We start from the raw sequence: 16,218 nt of genomic DNA on the forward strand, positions 1-16,218 counted from the left end.
ACAACTACATATTTCAATCAAGGAATCAGCCAATCAGCAGCTACGTTACATAGAATAACTTACCGTACGGAGGGTTCCTATCGTACAATTGTCTGCTTTGACCCGAACGATCAACGAGTTGCATTGAAAATACTTATTTTCCGAATAGTTGCAAGATGGAGAAAGATCAGTTCAAGGATGCTATTCGTGTTGGAGAGATCGATGGAATGTGGTCATTTTTGTCTCACGTAAGTGTGTGTAATTGCGATTATTTACCCGTCTCTTCGACTTAGCTCTTGTCTCAACTTGGCCACGTCACAATTGATTTGAGCAGGCAGTTGCGAGTAAGCATCGCCAGAGGTTAGGCGGACAGGGCCTACACTACAGACCTGTGTTAACCACCACCTGCACCTAGCTCGAGCGTGCCCTCCTCTCCGCCTTTTTAATAAAATCCGGCCCAGGCGGCTTCTTGAGAGTAAAAATAATTTACTAACGTAGGCTTAATCTCAATGAAGCCAGGGAGTCCTTCCTAAGTTCCTAGTAGTAGTACTAGTAGTCTGAAGCCACACTGAAAAGTGTCAGCATAAAACAGGCTAATTTAGGGGGAAATATGGCACATTTTTTTCGGGGAAGTTCAGGCTACTAGAAAAATGTGATCTGAATTGATTATTAACTTGTGTTTGGCATGTATGGAAAGAGAAAATTCAGGGGCTTCTTTTGACAGTAAGGACAAGTTTATAGTCCAGTCAATCTAGCCAGAATAGGAGGGTAACCCACCACTAATTGCAACACGAGATATTCCACTGAAATGCTTTCCAGGAAGGTCCCCTAAACAACATACTAAAAGTCCCAAGAAATCCAAGCAGTGGAAATTTATGAAATTTGCATATTATGCAAATTAGCCATGAAAATTTAGAAAACGAAGAGAAATAATCCAAAGATTACAAATTAAATGTCCAAAACAATTTAATTTGAATGGAAACTCAAGATAAATAACTGAATTCAATGTTTTTATTCAAAAGTGCAAAAATTTCTACCTCATTTGCATATTATGCAAATAAGCATCCTTATATGGAAAAAATGTCAAGATATTGTGATTTTTCTCATATAAATTGCTTGAAAACATTTCATTAATGTTGACATTAATATGTTACTATATCACTAAGCATGAGAATTCATCCCAATGCCTGAAAATTAATTTGCATATTATGCAAATTAGCCATTTGAAAAAATAGAAAATGAGGAAATTAATCCAAAGATTACAAATTAAATGTCCACAGCAAGTAATTTTGAACAAAAGTTCATGATGACTAAATAAGTTCAATGTCTTTATTTTAAAAAAGCTAGCAAATCTGCCTCATTTGCATATTATGCAAATAAGTATCCTTATATGGAAAATATCAAGAAATTTTGATTTTTATGACATTGACTGGAGTGAAAACATTTCAGTTTTTCAAATTAATATGCTGCTATCACTAAGCATTCAAATCTATACCAATATGATTTATATTCAAGGAAAGATACTGGAAATAATGTTCTTTGCTTCCTAAGCCGCGTTGTTTGTCTGACAAGATGATTTGATTGGCAAGAACAAAGCACGGTATTTGAATTGGTGTGTAGTTTGTTAGAGTTGACAACCCTTTCTTATATGGATGGGAACGACTTAAACTTTCTTGAAATTTCACGTTATAAACATGATAAAGGGAGGCCAGGAAAAGCAAACTTATGGCAGGTAAGATCTGATGAGTAGTCTCATTAAGAAGTGTAGCAGAGATTCCATCTGTAGTAGCTTCATGCAGGTTGTTTTCTTTAACAATTTCTTCAGTAGTCTGGCTACACCTGCTTGACTAGTATCTGGCCATATCTTGGTCAGGACTTGTAGATCAGCGTCATCATCATCATGATCAGTGGTGAATACTAAGACTAAAAATATTTGCCTTCCTTTAATAATGGTATTCCAATGTAGTCATAGCTATTGATATTAAGGGCTCCCAACATGCTAATTGTTACAGCCTGGATCATTGTCAATCCGGTCAGCAAATTATGTATTATAGGCTTGTCTACAAACCCTCTTATGGTCCTCTTTAATGCATTGTAGCAATTCTGAGCTTTACCATACTGATGCTTTTGGAGCTCTAAAATGTGCAAGCCTTCCTAGCCTTTCTCTAAAACTCTTGACATCTTCCGACACAACTTATGTCCATTGTCTCATTGAGGCAACTTGTGTCGGAAGAAGACACGGTTAACGATGTGTTCTTGTTGAAGTCCTCTTGATTGGCATTCAGTCTCCTATGCTCGACTTGTCGGATTTCAGTACAGAGAGTTGTATGATTGTCCAAAGTACATCTGCATGACACTATTAAAGTCAGCATTCCTCCAGAACATCCTTAGTCTACCATAATTACTAAAAGGTTTATTCCTCTGGATAACCTCTCAATATACCCATGAGTAACACATTGTGGCAAACAAATCCTGGAAGTGGTACACCCTGTCTAATCAATGTTGGATGGTATTTGATGGTGATGTTAAGGGTGTTCCATTACATTGTGTCCTCTTGGTGGAAAGGCAATAATCTGGCTTAGTCCTCCATCTGTTTCGTTCATTGTCTCACTGAAGAATTTATGTTTACCATAAATATCAGGAAATTAATATTATTATTTGCATACGACTTACTTAGAAACTATAGCTTTAATATTTGGAGATGGTTGCCATAGGAGATTTATCAAAGAGGAAAGAATAGAAAATGAATGCTCCATCATGAAGCAGCAACTGGATTCAGCAAGAACGTCTAATCACGATTCCTGTATCTGAGAAAGATGCCTATAATGCACTTTAAGCCTTCATGAATTTATGAATGGCTTTCATGACGCTCGTATAGGCAAATGCCCATTGTTGCTCTTATTAAGCATGCCCAGAGATCCTGTGATCCAAGCAAGTACTCATATTCACCACCAAGACAAGTGATGATGATGATGACTATGGGTTCTTGTAAAGTGCCAGTATCCGCCCCAGCTGGACGCTCATGGTGCTTGCTCAAAAATAGGAAATATCTCACAAATTTCAATGTCTTCAAACAGTGCTTAGGATCATCATTCAGTTCAAGTACTGTCCTAGTAATGCTACAATTGAGTTATTCTTGGGATAACGTTGGAGTGGAGAACAGAAATGTCTTCAGGTAAGACTCAAAAGTTGATTGGGTCTCTGCTCTCCTGATAAATTGGGGAAGGCTATTCCACAGCTTTGGTCCAGAGATGTAGAAGGGTCTGTCACCCCAGGTTGTGTGGCTATTCCCTCAGCAATGCTGATCTGAGACTGCGTGTTGGTCTATGCTGAGATAAGAGCTCTGATATGTAGGGTGGAGATTTATCGTTAAGCGCTTTAAATACAAGGACCCCAAGTTTATAAGTGTGCTACAAGGACCAAATATTCAAAGCTAATGGGCTTTTGTTTGTTAGGGTGTGACATCTTGTACTGATCACTTGGCAATCCAGGAGCTTGCTAGCGTGGACTATACTCGCAAGAAACGCAAAGTCTCTACAAAGTCAAGAAGAGAGCAAGACACTGGATGGAAATGAAGCATTCAAGCAGTGGGATCTATGTAGAATGGACTCATCATTGTACAATATAAGTGGGGTAACTGCTTGTGACAAAAGTCAATATCAACCAAGCAAGAAGTGTAGGGAAGGTCACCATGGTTAATACACATAATCTACATGGAATTTTTATAAAGGAAATTATCACGTATGTGTTTCCTTAAATATATATAACATGTCGGGTGCTTATTTGCATAATATGCAAATTGCACTTCAGATATTAAGCTGATTGTTAATGTATTTGCCATTCTGAGTGATCACATCATATTGATCTAGACTGAAATGTTTTCATAACAGTTTTTGTGAGAAAATTCAAAATTTCTTGATTTTTTTCATATAAAGATGCTCATGTATATGCAAATGAGGTAGATTTATTTACGATTTTATTATTTAGAAAATAAATAAATTTGTAAAACTTATCATGGGCTTCAGTTCAATTCGTATTGTTTTCTGCACTTGATTTCCAATATTAGGATTTTTTTTCCTTATTTGTAATTTATTATGGCTAATTTGCATAAAATGCAAATTTTGTGATTTTCCTATATGCTTGTATATTTAAGGACTTTTAATATGGTGTTTAGGAAACCTTCCTGTATTAAAAGTATTGCCATATTCCAATTTCAATAGATAATCTACTTGCAATTTTTGAGGGATGTATCACCAGTGTGTTTTCTTGAATATTTATAACATGTTAGATACTTTTATTTGCATAATATGCAAATTACACTACATACACTAAGCTGAATACAAATGTATTCAACGTCCTTAGTGATAGCAGCATGTAAATTTCAACATTAATGACATTTTCAATCAGTTAATGAGAGAAAAATCACAATACCTTGACATTTTTCCATATAAGGATGCTTATTTGCATATTATGCAAATGAGGTAGATTTTTTGGCACTTTTGACAAAAAACATTGAATGCAGTTATTTATCTTGAATTCTCGCTCAAATTAAATTGTTTTGGACACTCAATTTGTAATCTTTGGGCTATTTTCCTTATTTTTCTAACTTTTGTATGGCTAATTTGCATAATATGCAAATTTCATAAATTTCCACTGCTTGGATTTCTTGGGACTTTTAGTATGTTGTTTAGGGGACCTTTCTTGAAAGCATTGCAGTGGAATATCTCGTGTTGCAATTAGTGGTGGGTCAAACCCTATATTGACTGGACTATTATATGATCATTTTAAATAAGGATTTAGAGATAAATTGCAAACCCTTATTTTTGTGTGTGTTGAGATTGCCATTTCTCCATGCGTTTTCTATGGGAAAATGAAATTTCTGTTTTGCACAATTTTTTTCACTTTGTCGCAATTTTTCATTGTGATCTGGTTTCCAAATCTTTATAAAAATCATACTATCAGATAGAGCATAAAAAATCCTATTGGACTCTTTATGGACAAGTTTTTGGCATTAATAAATAAATAATAAATTTATAACAGCTCTCGGAAGCTAAAAATTTGGATTTGTGTGTGTCCATTTCTTAACTACACAGTCTATGGTAGAGAAATGCTGAAAATTTACCTAATTTCATTCTTCTTTTTTGCAGCCAATAATTTGATTTTTTTCAAACATGTTACATTTTTGTCAGTCTGAAGGTTATTTCTCTTCAAATTCACAAAGAAAATGTGATATTTTCTTGAAATAAGAAAAATAATTTTTTTCTCCAGACACCCTACGTACTAGTAGTATAGTATTCACCTACACGAAGGACCCCAAAACCTGAAACTTTCACCCCCGAGATTTCTACTTTCCTTCTAAAAGATCTAGCTCTAAGTCTAAATCATGTACATGGGATAAAACTTCATTTCCGACATTTCTACACTCTCGTTATTTTTAAACAAGAATTCATCAAAAAAATGAGAAAAATATTGTGAAAAGACGGAAGAGACTTGCCCGATGTTTACGCCGCCATCTTGTTTCTTATTGTACTTCCCCAACGTTACGGACGCGAGCGAGATGGAAGGCAAGATCGATCCGATCCAAAGTCAAATTCGCTTGACGGAATTAAAAGTATATAGGTCAAGGGTTTCGCTTGTATCGCGATCTCAAAATTACATGGCGATCGACTAATCGCACTCGGCTGAAAAAGTGTCATAAAAAAGTGTGACCTTAATTTGCGCATGATCGTTTTGCAAAGCTTTAGAAAAGAAATCAAGCAGACAAAGGTAAGATAATTATATCAGATGGAGGTTAAAATGCCATAAATTCGGTTGGTATCAAATTTTACTTAGGCCCTACTTATTTATTTGGATAACTCTGCTTGCAAACTGGCGATTTTTTATGCTTCATCATCATCTGCTGTAAATCTTCAAAGGGCTCTGCAGCCTATCTCAAAGATGAAATTAGACATGGACGCACGTTATGAGGAGGAGTGAGGGAGGGATATTTTCAAGGTGATTTTGCAGGAGCTTTTGGAAGCTGTCAAGCGAGACTGCATTAAGTACTATTTGAAGAGGGAGTGTATTCCATTCAGGTACAGATCGTTGGGCAAAGGCAAATTTGTCAATATTGCCTCTTGGATGATATGTCTGAAAACACTTATTGTGACTTTTCCTATAGTGACAGTGGTGCTTAAAGAAAAGAATTTGTCTTGGGGTATTGCCACAAGGTCTTTCACAATCCTATACACCATGCTGAGTCTGCTTACAGTGCGTTCTACGGTAATCAGCTAAAACATAGCGAGCCGCTTGCCTTTGGATTCTTTCCAAATTCTGTGTATCCATGATAGAGTGAGGATCCCAAACACTGCAGCAGTACTCTAAGTGAGGGCGTATAAGGGACTTGTACGCTGCCTCTCTGAATGACTGGGGAAGAAACCTTGTATTACGCCTGACAAAGCCTAGCTGTTGGGTAGTTTTCTTGCAGATCAGTGAGATATGAGTTGACCATTTGAAGTCGTTGGATAGGGTAATTCCGAGATATTTTCCACACTTACAGAATTGAAAGAGTGCTTGTCGAAAATTTCACATTTTCTTGGAGCGGACGCAAAAGGAAACAAAATTTGCCGATGTTTTGCCAATATTTTCACAAATTGAAACCTTACTGTAACAAAAATTAACCATACTGAGTAATTTAGGGTCGCGTTTTCTGTTGGTGATACCAGTTTTTCAAGATATTAATCAGATATAGAGATATTCGACCGTGCACAAAATTAGGTAACGCTAATTAAGGTCACACCACCTTACTAGATGAGGATCTTCGAGTCGGGTTACATAGGAGCCATGTTTGACATTTGATGGTTGATTTAATTAATGTAGTCTGTTTAGAGTGTTTCTAAACAAGTAAAGTTAACTCGCTTGTAGAAGGAACAACCGACGAAACAGACTGAACTTGAAGCATTCGGACTGGCAGGGTGCCTGGCCCGGCCCTGGTCCTGAAATTGATAAAGAGAAATGCATGAGTCATATTGAATGTTTTATTGTTCCAGATGAATATTTAATAAAGAGTCTCTGTTCTTTCTTTTATTCATGAGTTATCAGTTTTTTTTTACTTTCCTTTGTTTCACTGGCTGCATACTGTACTGCACTTTACTGAAGTATTTAGGTATGCAACTGTGCATGTACTACTATGCATCGAATGCTTAGACCATATTCTAAGAAATCATTTCATCATGAAATACTGACATTTTTCGTTGTTAACCAATTATGGTACCAAAAAAAAACCACTACATGTACATGTTGTGGTATCATTGTGTAAACTTACTAACATAAATCACATCGATTGTCATGACTCTCTCAAAGTTTAGACAAATACCTTTCAAATCTGTGCTCTCTAATTAAAAAAAATAAACCCACAAAGGGATGACTAATTGATAAAGTAATGACTTCCAGTAATAGCTACCCTTACAGTTACAACTAGAGGTTGGGAATTCCAGGCTTGCCTCTTTGCCCTGTAAGTTACCAAATGATGATGATGAATATGATGATAAATCTGAGGAGGAGGACGGTGATGCTGCTGCTGCTGCTGATGATGATGAAGTATCATATTTTTAACTCTCCTGAATCTTTTAATACAGATGTCAAGGTTTTGTGACCCCAGCCCAGAATAGAAGGGATAGATCTTGAAAAAGAGTACAGAGTTAGCGTCTTTCGAAATATCTTTTGTATGTTTCATTCCATTTAGATTGACTGGTCTGAACCTTGGCTAATCTCACTGATTGCTTTCCATCTATTCTGCCTCATCATCACCATCATCACTAGGAGATATAACAACTTCCAGATCATCCTGTTTCTCATTATGTGTAAGACTTTTATTTACTTCTTTAAAGATAGTTCTTACTAAATGACATGACCATAATTTGCCTATTACAGAAGATTGTGAAGTCTTATCACTTTTCTATCTGTGTTGTGTTACATATTTGATTGATTTGTTATTTTTGAACCAAAAGAGATTTCATTAAAAAAAAAATTTTAGGGGAATTAAAAATGCATATTAAAAAATAAAGGTAGATGGTAATGTAAAAGAGAAATGAAAAAAAAACAAGGCAAAAATAAAAATATATAGTATTAAAATTCAGTACTATAATTGTATGATATGACAGGGCCGTTGTGGAAAGCAGTTTTGAAACTGACAATGCCACCCTGTATAAATAAAACTATAAATAAAGAAATAAAAGAACAATTTTGAATACATGTAGAGTAGCACCATTTAGGATCATTTCCAAGACGGCCATTTTCTCTGGTCACTGGGTAAGTCGACCTACCAAACCAAGTAATTTTCCATACCAGTTCCATGTACTGTACCTGGAAATGTGAGTAAGTGTAATGTTGAAATGTATTTTACTTTTATTTCCTTTGACAGTATTAATGATCTACCTGTCAGAATATCTGAACCAGTATGCTGCCAAACACTACAGGTATGTTGAAATTAATGTTAATTTTATTATATACTCACACTATCAAACTCTAGGATACCCTTTCTAATAGAATTTACTCGAACAAACTTTTTGAAATGCGTCATTATCAATGGAAATTTTATGTGGCACACAGATCAGGGACAGTTGCCCCCTGATATTTGCAAGCCATTCTGCTTTATCCATTCGGACTTTGCCTTATTGCAGTGTGATATACTGTAAGAGTAGCACAAAGTATGTAATTAATACAAGCATTTTTCTTAACATTCATATATATTTCTTTTCTCAAAGTTTATTTTCCTCCTTTTGCTTCAAATGTCTTTGGATTGAATGAATTAGATTGAACGTGAATGATTGCATTGAATTTAGTTGGGTGCATTGAAAAACGCTGAAAAATACATGTAAGCTTATGCAATATTAATCCACCAAAGATATCAGTGCATACCCAAATAAACAAACGCTGTATGGGAAAGGGGACGAAAAGAGATATTAGAGAGTTTAGGAAAGATAGAGAGAAAACAAAATTAAAGGGAATAGAAAGAGTGTTTGGGAATATGAAAATTTGTCTTGTTATTTTAACAATGCACAACATGTAATAATTCATTCCTGGGTCTTGTCACTCACATAATAAAATAACATTATATTACAGAGCTGCCAAGAAGTACAGATTTTCTGTATTTAGTACTAAAAAATTAGAAGAATATTGATAGTTTCATGCAAAATACTGATCTCTAAAGTTTCAGTTTTATGTGTTCTATGGTATTTCTTTGAAAATGCTGATTTCTTCACCAATATACTGATTTTCAGCTTTAAAAATACTGATTTCCTCACCAAAATACTGAATTTCAGCTTTGAAAATACTGAGATGTTCTTGTTCAGGTTGGCAGCTCTGATATTATCTCTGCAATTATTGGGAATACCATGGCAACATATAAATAAAAGTATTCATGGTAGCAAAGTAACAAAGTACATGCCACTTTTTAAGCAACCCAACCCAGGTCTTAGAATAATATGGTAATATTTTTTTAAAAGTCATTGATATTTAAAATAATTTTTTTTTCTTTTTACAGAATGTTCTCTCGACTACAGTATTTTGACTCTGGAGGCCTCTTCATTTCTGTTGTTTACAATGTTCCTTTACTTATCAATTGTCTTGTTATGATTGTAAGTACCTTTTTTTTTCTTTTCCTTTATACAAATATTACTCTTATATTTTGAAGATTTGAATTTTTTTAAATTTCATTTAAATCTCAAATTTGCAAAACTCTCATTAATAAAAATAAAATGTGATTTAAATGTCTTGAAGTAAAAGTTTCAGATACATGTAAATGGATGTTTTATTTTATGCTTGAAGTGTATTGTCAGGAATTGGGAATGAATAAATGACCATCAACTAATATATAATAGAAAAAAAATTATTATATATTTGTATATTTGTTATTTCAGTGTATATGGTTACACACAGCAGCACACATGGTGGTGTCTGTAAAAAGAGGAAAGCTAAAGGAAAAGGCCAAATCCCAGGAAATGCAGTCCTTAGAAACAGAAGATCAACTGGTTGAGAAGGATGAAGACAGTAAAAAGAAAGACTGAAGAGGTAACAAATTTTTCTACAGAGATTCACAGATTTGATCTGCAACATAAGCTATAACTAGACAATTGTTTTTTTTAATCACATACAAATTCAATCTGACTACATTTTTCATTCATATTTGTATTTATTAATGATAATAATTGTACGTATTCGATATCATCTCATTAGTGTTACAATATTTTATAGTATATACATGTATACATAACAGATGCCATCCTTTTCTTGAAGAATGGCTGCAGCAATGGAAAAAAGTTGAGGAATGTTTCGCATGATTTTCCTACTGTTTTAGAAATGCAGAAGGGTTCATAATAAGTGATTTGAAACTTGATCATTTGCCTGGTGATTACATCCTGGAGAAGTAGCAGATTTATAAAGATTAGGAACAAAAAAAATTTGCACAAACAATAACGTCCATGAAATGGTATTCTTTCTAACTAATCTAAATCTGTCACTATCGGATCCCATAAGAAGTCTAACACACCATGTGGCACGATAAACATCAGATTTACCTTGTATCACCAGTGTATACATATGTTTATTGTAAATTATATAAATCACTTTTACTATGACATAGAAATGCTAATATTGAATGATATTACATGTACATGTATGTAGCATTACTTGATTAATAGCAGGGAGATAGAGATTTTATTGGGAAAGAGTTACATCTTTGTCTGAGGGTATGTCCAAAGTCACCCTGGTTGATTTAAACAGTAGTTAGATATAAAAGAAGAATGTTATTATCAACACATACTAGTATTCATCAATATCAAGTACTACTTATTAGAAGGCATTAACCATACCCTTTCCATGACCCAACAAACAGTTTTAAAGGTGCGTGGTTCAGAATCTCAGATTCTAACTTGCAGAACATCTCAACTCTAGTAAATTCTTAAATATATCCACATTGTCACCTTTTGTCCATTTAGTTAATATCATGAAACTGAATAAAAAATTTTCACAATACGTTTTGTTTTCCCTTTGCGTAATACATTCCTTACCTGACTGTGTCCAGTATGTTGATTTTGCCTTAAATTTGATTTAATATCTAACATTGCGAACATTGTGCAGTGTGCACTAAAGATAACAGTGCCAGCAATTGTAATGGACCAGTAATCATTAATATTCTGTCATAAGTGAGCTCCATGATTTATTCAATGATTTTATGTAATTGTGTTGTTTTGTTTAAAGCTAAATGAAAGTAGATGCAGTAAAACACTGATTTCGTGAGAAAGTCTGTAAAACAAGGTTAAGTATTACAATGTCATCGTGGATCTAGATCTGGTACAGTTACATAAACTGAACTTTGTGTAATCATAAAATCTAAGCTGAAAAACGATCACACTGAAGATTGCCAACACAGATAGGCACACTTGGGACAGTGTATATTATTATTGCTGGAATAAAGACCCGACGGAAGTGCCCGAATCCGCGCTTATTTTGCTTATTTCTCAGCAATTACACAATTTCTTCCAGAATCCTTTGGCACATATTTTTTTATTCATACAGACACTTGGGTGGTCATTATATTGGACTGTGTAAAAAGTCATTTTGAGATCATTATCACAACTGGCATTTATCTTTAATTACTGCATAAATCCTGAATGTAACTGGAAAAAATCTTTCTGTATCTTTGTTAGAAAATCATAGATATGTCCATGTAAGTCAGCTGATTACATAGTACTTTTAAATAAAATTTTAGTATTTTTAAAAATAGTAGTTTTAAATTTAAAAAAATAAATAAACGATGAATTTATGCAATTGAAATACACCACAAGTTCCCCCCCCCCCACATTTTCCTTTTTGTACACCAGGTGGGTGTCTGTGAAATTGTTACAATGTACAAGAGATAATAAAGCCTTTGGTTAATTTAACCCTAATAAGACTTGGGAAGATTCAGCCCCCCTGAAATTGCACAACATTTCATACGTGCATGCAGACCCAAAATTGCTCCAAAATGTGAATTTGTGTACAAATCCAATGCTAATAGTTTTTTTTTGCCAAAATTCATAAATATATCATCAGTTCTCCTTTTACTGATTAAAATCAATTAATTTCATCTTGTTTATGGTCAAAATAAAGTCCCCTCCAATTTCCATTGAAAAAAACACACAAAAAGAAGAAAAAACAAAGAAGTACATAAGAAATTTAGAAAACAAAAAAATACATAAGTAAATAAATGTAATGTTGAAATTTTTTGTTAAAGTTCATTTGATCAGACTCCTATAAAGAGTCTATGAACCAAAAAATTAGCATTTTAGGGGCATTATTTAGTTAATTAGAGCAAACTTATTATTTTATGTGTAAATCTGCTATTAGCAATGAGATTTTTCACAAGAGTTTTGTAGATTATGCCATGGGTTACACGTGTGCCAATTTTTGTAGTTATCGTGTGATCTACGGCTGAGATAATTAGGGGGGTTAATCAGTCCCCCCCCCCCATCTTCTAAGGGTCTATTTAGGGTTAAAGCAGTAGAATGCAATAATTCATAATAGGCTTAACAATCTGAAGATATTCTTCAACTTGTGTTTAATAGGATTTGACAATTTTCTCTTTTCAGATCTGTCTCTCAAATTCTGAATTCCATGCTCGAATGCTTGCTTGGTGGATTCAGACGCAGGACATCATGGCAGGAATAATCAATCAGTCATGGAAGAAGCTTTCTGGATTTGTGAAGAATTCTCTCAGGCTGGAAACTCAGAAGTTGAACACTGCCCTCTCTGGTCACCTATCTGTACAACATGAGAGAAACAAGACAATGTCAAAGAAAGAGGATATACATACATGTAGAAAGCTCAAGCAACGAAATGGCCTTTATTTTTGTAACCATGAAAAGTACTATTTTGTATATTTTGCTAGTGTCGTGGAGAGACATCATGAAGAAAATATTCTCTTTGAATATTTCATGCAACACTTGCCATTGTGACAGCTATGACTTTGGCATTCCTTGAAAGTTTATAAGAAGACAAATGGTTTTAATCACCACATTTACAAGCTGTATCATAATGATTTATAGAGCTGCTTGAGCCAGAAGTTAAAAAGGTGGTTTTTAAAACCATGGCTTGAGATCAAAGGGCAATCAAGTTGAGTTTAAAACTTACATTCAGAAGGGGTACATTATTGAAAGAATAGTGTTTTATGAAATTGTGCTAACTTTATGTTTGTTACTTGTTGGTCGTGCACAATTTTGTAAAGAATACCCCATTTTGTACAATTTTATTTCAATTATGCAGTTGACTCCAACCATAGTCAAGCATTCTTTGACAAAATCATGCACTGATTGTTGGATCCTTAATCAAAGAACAGAACATAAACCACAGTTTCAAACCATATGTGATTTGGGGCCATAAAGTGCAGTTTAGGATTAATCCACAGAATTCCACTCCCACTGGAAAATCCCAAAATTAATTTGTCAATGTATGATTTCATTTAAACTCTTTAAGATTTGTATATTTTGCTTATAAATACTGTACACTTACAACAGAATCTTGTTATGGAGAACAACAAAGCTCTATACAGTGAGAAATTAGTGTGAAGTCAATTAATTTATCATGTTATACCAAGAACACCCTCGATGTCAGGTTTAGAATGAAAAGCAGTCTTGTTATATCAGGAAGTGGCTTTATTAGTGGGCTTTTTCGCAAAGGATAAGAATTTTGGTAGCATGTGGTATGTAACACAATACATGAATTGGTTAGTAATACCTATGATGAGACTGTGTTAATGAATTACATGTATACACAATTACAAGTAATTTATTTCTTTGTGAAGTGATAGGTTTTCCACCGTAAAATAGGGTTCAACATTTTTAAGATCACAATGTGGTACCTTAGACTGTCATATAAGAGGTTTTTATGTTCTAGCCCAGTCGTCATTAAATTCCAACTAACATCTGTATTTCATATATTTATCATTACTAAGTTATAACATTGAAATAATAGTATTGTGCTGACAGTATTCAGGACAGATGAAACAATGAATATTTTGATTCACTTGACTACAAATCACACCAATTTTAATAAAAATATGACATACCAGGTGGGTGTTTCATAAAGCTGCTTGTAAAGTTACGCACAACTTTACGAACGACTGGAACATGTTCTTATGTCCTAAATGAATGACATAGGGATGAATCATTTAGTACAAGAAGGGGTCACCAGTCATGCGTAAAGTCATTTTTATCTTATGAACAGCTTTATGAAACACCCATAGTTTGTTACTGTTCACACCAAAGATGTGATTTTCACTTGGAAGACATCCAACTTCTGTGTATGTTTGTATATGTTCAACAAGTGTTTTTAATTTCAGACCTAAGAATCATGGGTTTGGCATATGATGATTAAAAACAAAGTTGTGGGTTATAATGGTCATGCAATAATCATGATTGATAGACATTAAGATGATGAAAGGGTAATTTTATATATGTGTCTCCAGGAATCAATATTGAACATGTTAGAGTCGACCAAAGTCTTTATCATGTTTATGAGTTAACCTTTTATGACAAGATTCCATACTTAGTGTCAAAGATGACTTTGGGGATGTAAAGTATCCAAGAAAATGCAAATTTTCAGCAAACTTTGTTTTTTGTTTATTAAAATGACACATGCTTTTCATAGTCTGGGTTTTAACAAAAAAGTGCTTTAAACTGGTGATTATTCGATTGTGAAAGGTCAACTTTGCAGACCTAATTTTAAATGTACAAAATATCCAAATTGTACTCGAACACCATTCATATTGAAGAGTAATTTTACTCTCTTTTTTCAGGTGTACTTATTTTATTTAATTATTTTCATATCCACAATTTCTTTGTAAGGAGCTATGTTTGTGAACATGGAGTTCATTAATTTATTAAATATGATGTCAATAATTACATCAATATGTTTTCATTTAAATTTCTTTGTCAACTTTGTGCCATATCCTAATTTTCCTTTTGGGTTAAGGGGATGAATTTCGTGACTGTCGAAATGAGATTAATGGTTCAGATGAGATTTGAGGTGTAATGAATCTCTTTCTAGTGTATAATCAACAATACAACATTTTAGACAATCTATGACTATCCCAAAGATTTGACATTGTCTGCTAGAAGCATTCTCTATGGTATCTTGATAAAAAATTACACATGGCCCTGGTAAATACATAGAGTCCCAGGAAATCCTCATTTACTTTATCATTAAGGCTTATCCAAAGTTGCAGATTTAGGCAGTAGGTTTAGAAAAGTTGGTTTGTAACCAAAATGAAAGATTGTGTTACTTCTTCAGAAAAAAAATCAAAGGAGCAAGTGAAGTGAAGTTTGAACAAATCGGACAGAGTAATGATTTCATGAAGTAGTAGAAAGTTGTAATCACTGTACTTATGGGAAGTGGAAATTACATCTGTTTTAAATGAGGATGTAAAACAATATGATATCTATGTAAATGTTATACTTTGATTACTGCCCTGAGGTAAAAGATGCTTAGGAGAAAACCAGAGAGTCCTGATTATTATTATGTACATGAATGGGAAAGTTATGCTACCATTCGTCACAATCTACCCATCATTTTGCTCATTTGAGATTTGCATAGTCAGGTGATCTAATTCTATTCAAACAGCAATATACAAATAGCGAATAGGCATGAGTGCGATGGTGCGAGATTTCGCATGAGGTGAAAGAAAGATGCTCTATTCAACGAGTTGAATAGAGTGTTTCTTTCTTTCACCGAATGCGAAATCTTGCACCATTGCACGAATAAGAATATTCGCTATTTGTGTTGTACAACGCCTCGGAGTTTAGCGAATTTATGAAAAAACTAAGAGTTTTTCCTGCAGTAATCTATGAAAAGGGAGCAAAAATATGAAAAGCGAAAAGCAAAATCCCACAAGCGAACACCTCGGGCAGCATTGCGCATTTAGCCAGCAGGCTATACGCGTATTGCACCTGCATTTTTACTGAGCGCAATGAATTGAATCGTATTGTGACGTCACCTCCTAAAGCCGTGCAACGGTACATTATGGACGGTACATTTTGGATGGTACGTCTTTTGTGCAACGGTACGAATGTTTGACATTCAGCCTCCCATTTGCTCGCGTACAACAAGCTAAGTAGGCGTTGTACAATAAATTTTGTATTCCTTGTCCGATTATTTTCAAATTTCAACCCATTTGTTTTTCTGATAAAACTCTCCCAATTCCTCTCATTTTCCAAAGTGATTGTA

General features: G+C 34.2%; 2 protein-coding genes across 3 annotated transcripts in view; one reads left to right on the plus strand and one right to left on the minus strand.

The window, feature by feature from the left end:
• On the plus strand, positions 1-14,897 carry LOC129258055 (transmembrane protein 18-like). The gene is made up of 6 exons (XM_054896512.2): positions 1-227; positions 7,703-7,820; positions 8,381-8,435; positions 9,503-9,596; positions 9,879-10,029; positions 12,588-14,897. Exons 1-5 carry the CDS (start codon positions 156-158, stop codon positions 10,023-10,025), a joined length of 486 nt encoding a protein of 161 aa, XP_054752487.2. The 5' UTR covers positions 1-155; the 3' UTR covers positions 10,026-10,029; positions 12,588-14,897.
• LOC129258039 (uncharacterized) overlaps positions 10,085-16,218 on the minus strand; it is an 18,652-nt gene continuing 12,518 nt past the window's right edge. For both annotated transcript variants that reach the window (XM_054896501.2, XM_054896497.2), the window contains one exon: positions 10,085-12,759. In XM_054896501.2, the coding sequence (XP_054752476.2) occupies positions 12,752-12,759 (8 nt within the window). In that variant the 3' untranslated portion in view covers positions 10,085-12,751. The remainder of the gene's footprint in view (positions 12,760-16,218) is intronic.

Source organism: Lytechinus pictus, chromosome 1 (genome assembly GCF_037042905.1).
Source record: "Lytechinus pictus isolate F3 Inbred chromosome 1, Lp3.0, whole genome shotgun sequence".
NCBI classification, from domain to species: Eukaryota; Metazoa; Echinodermata; class Echinoidea; order Temnopleuroida; family Toxopneustidae; genus Lytechinus; species Lytechinus pictus.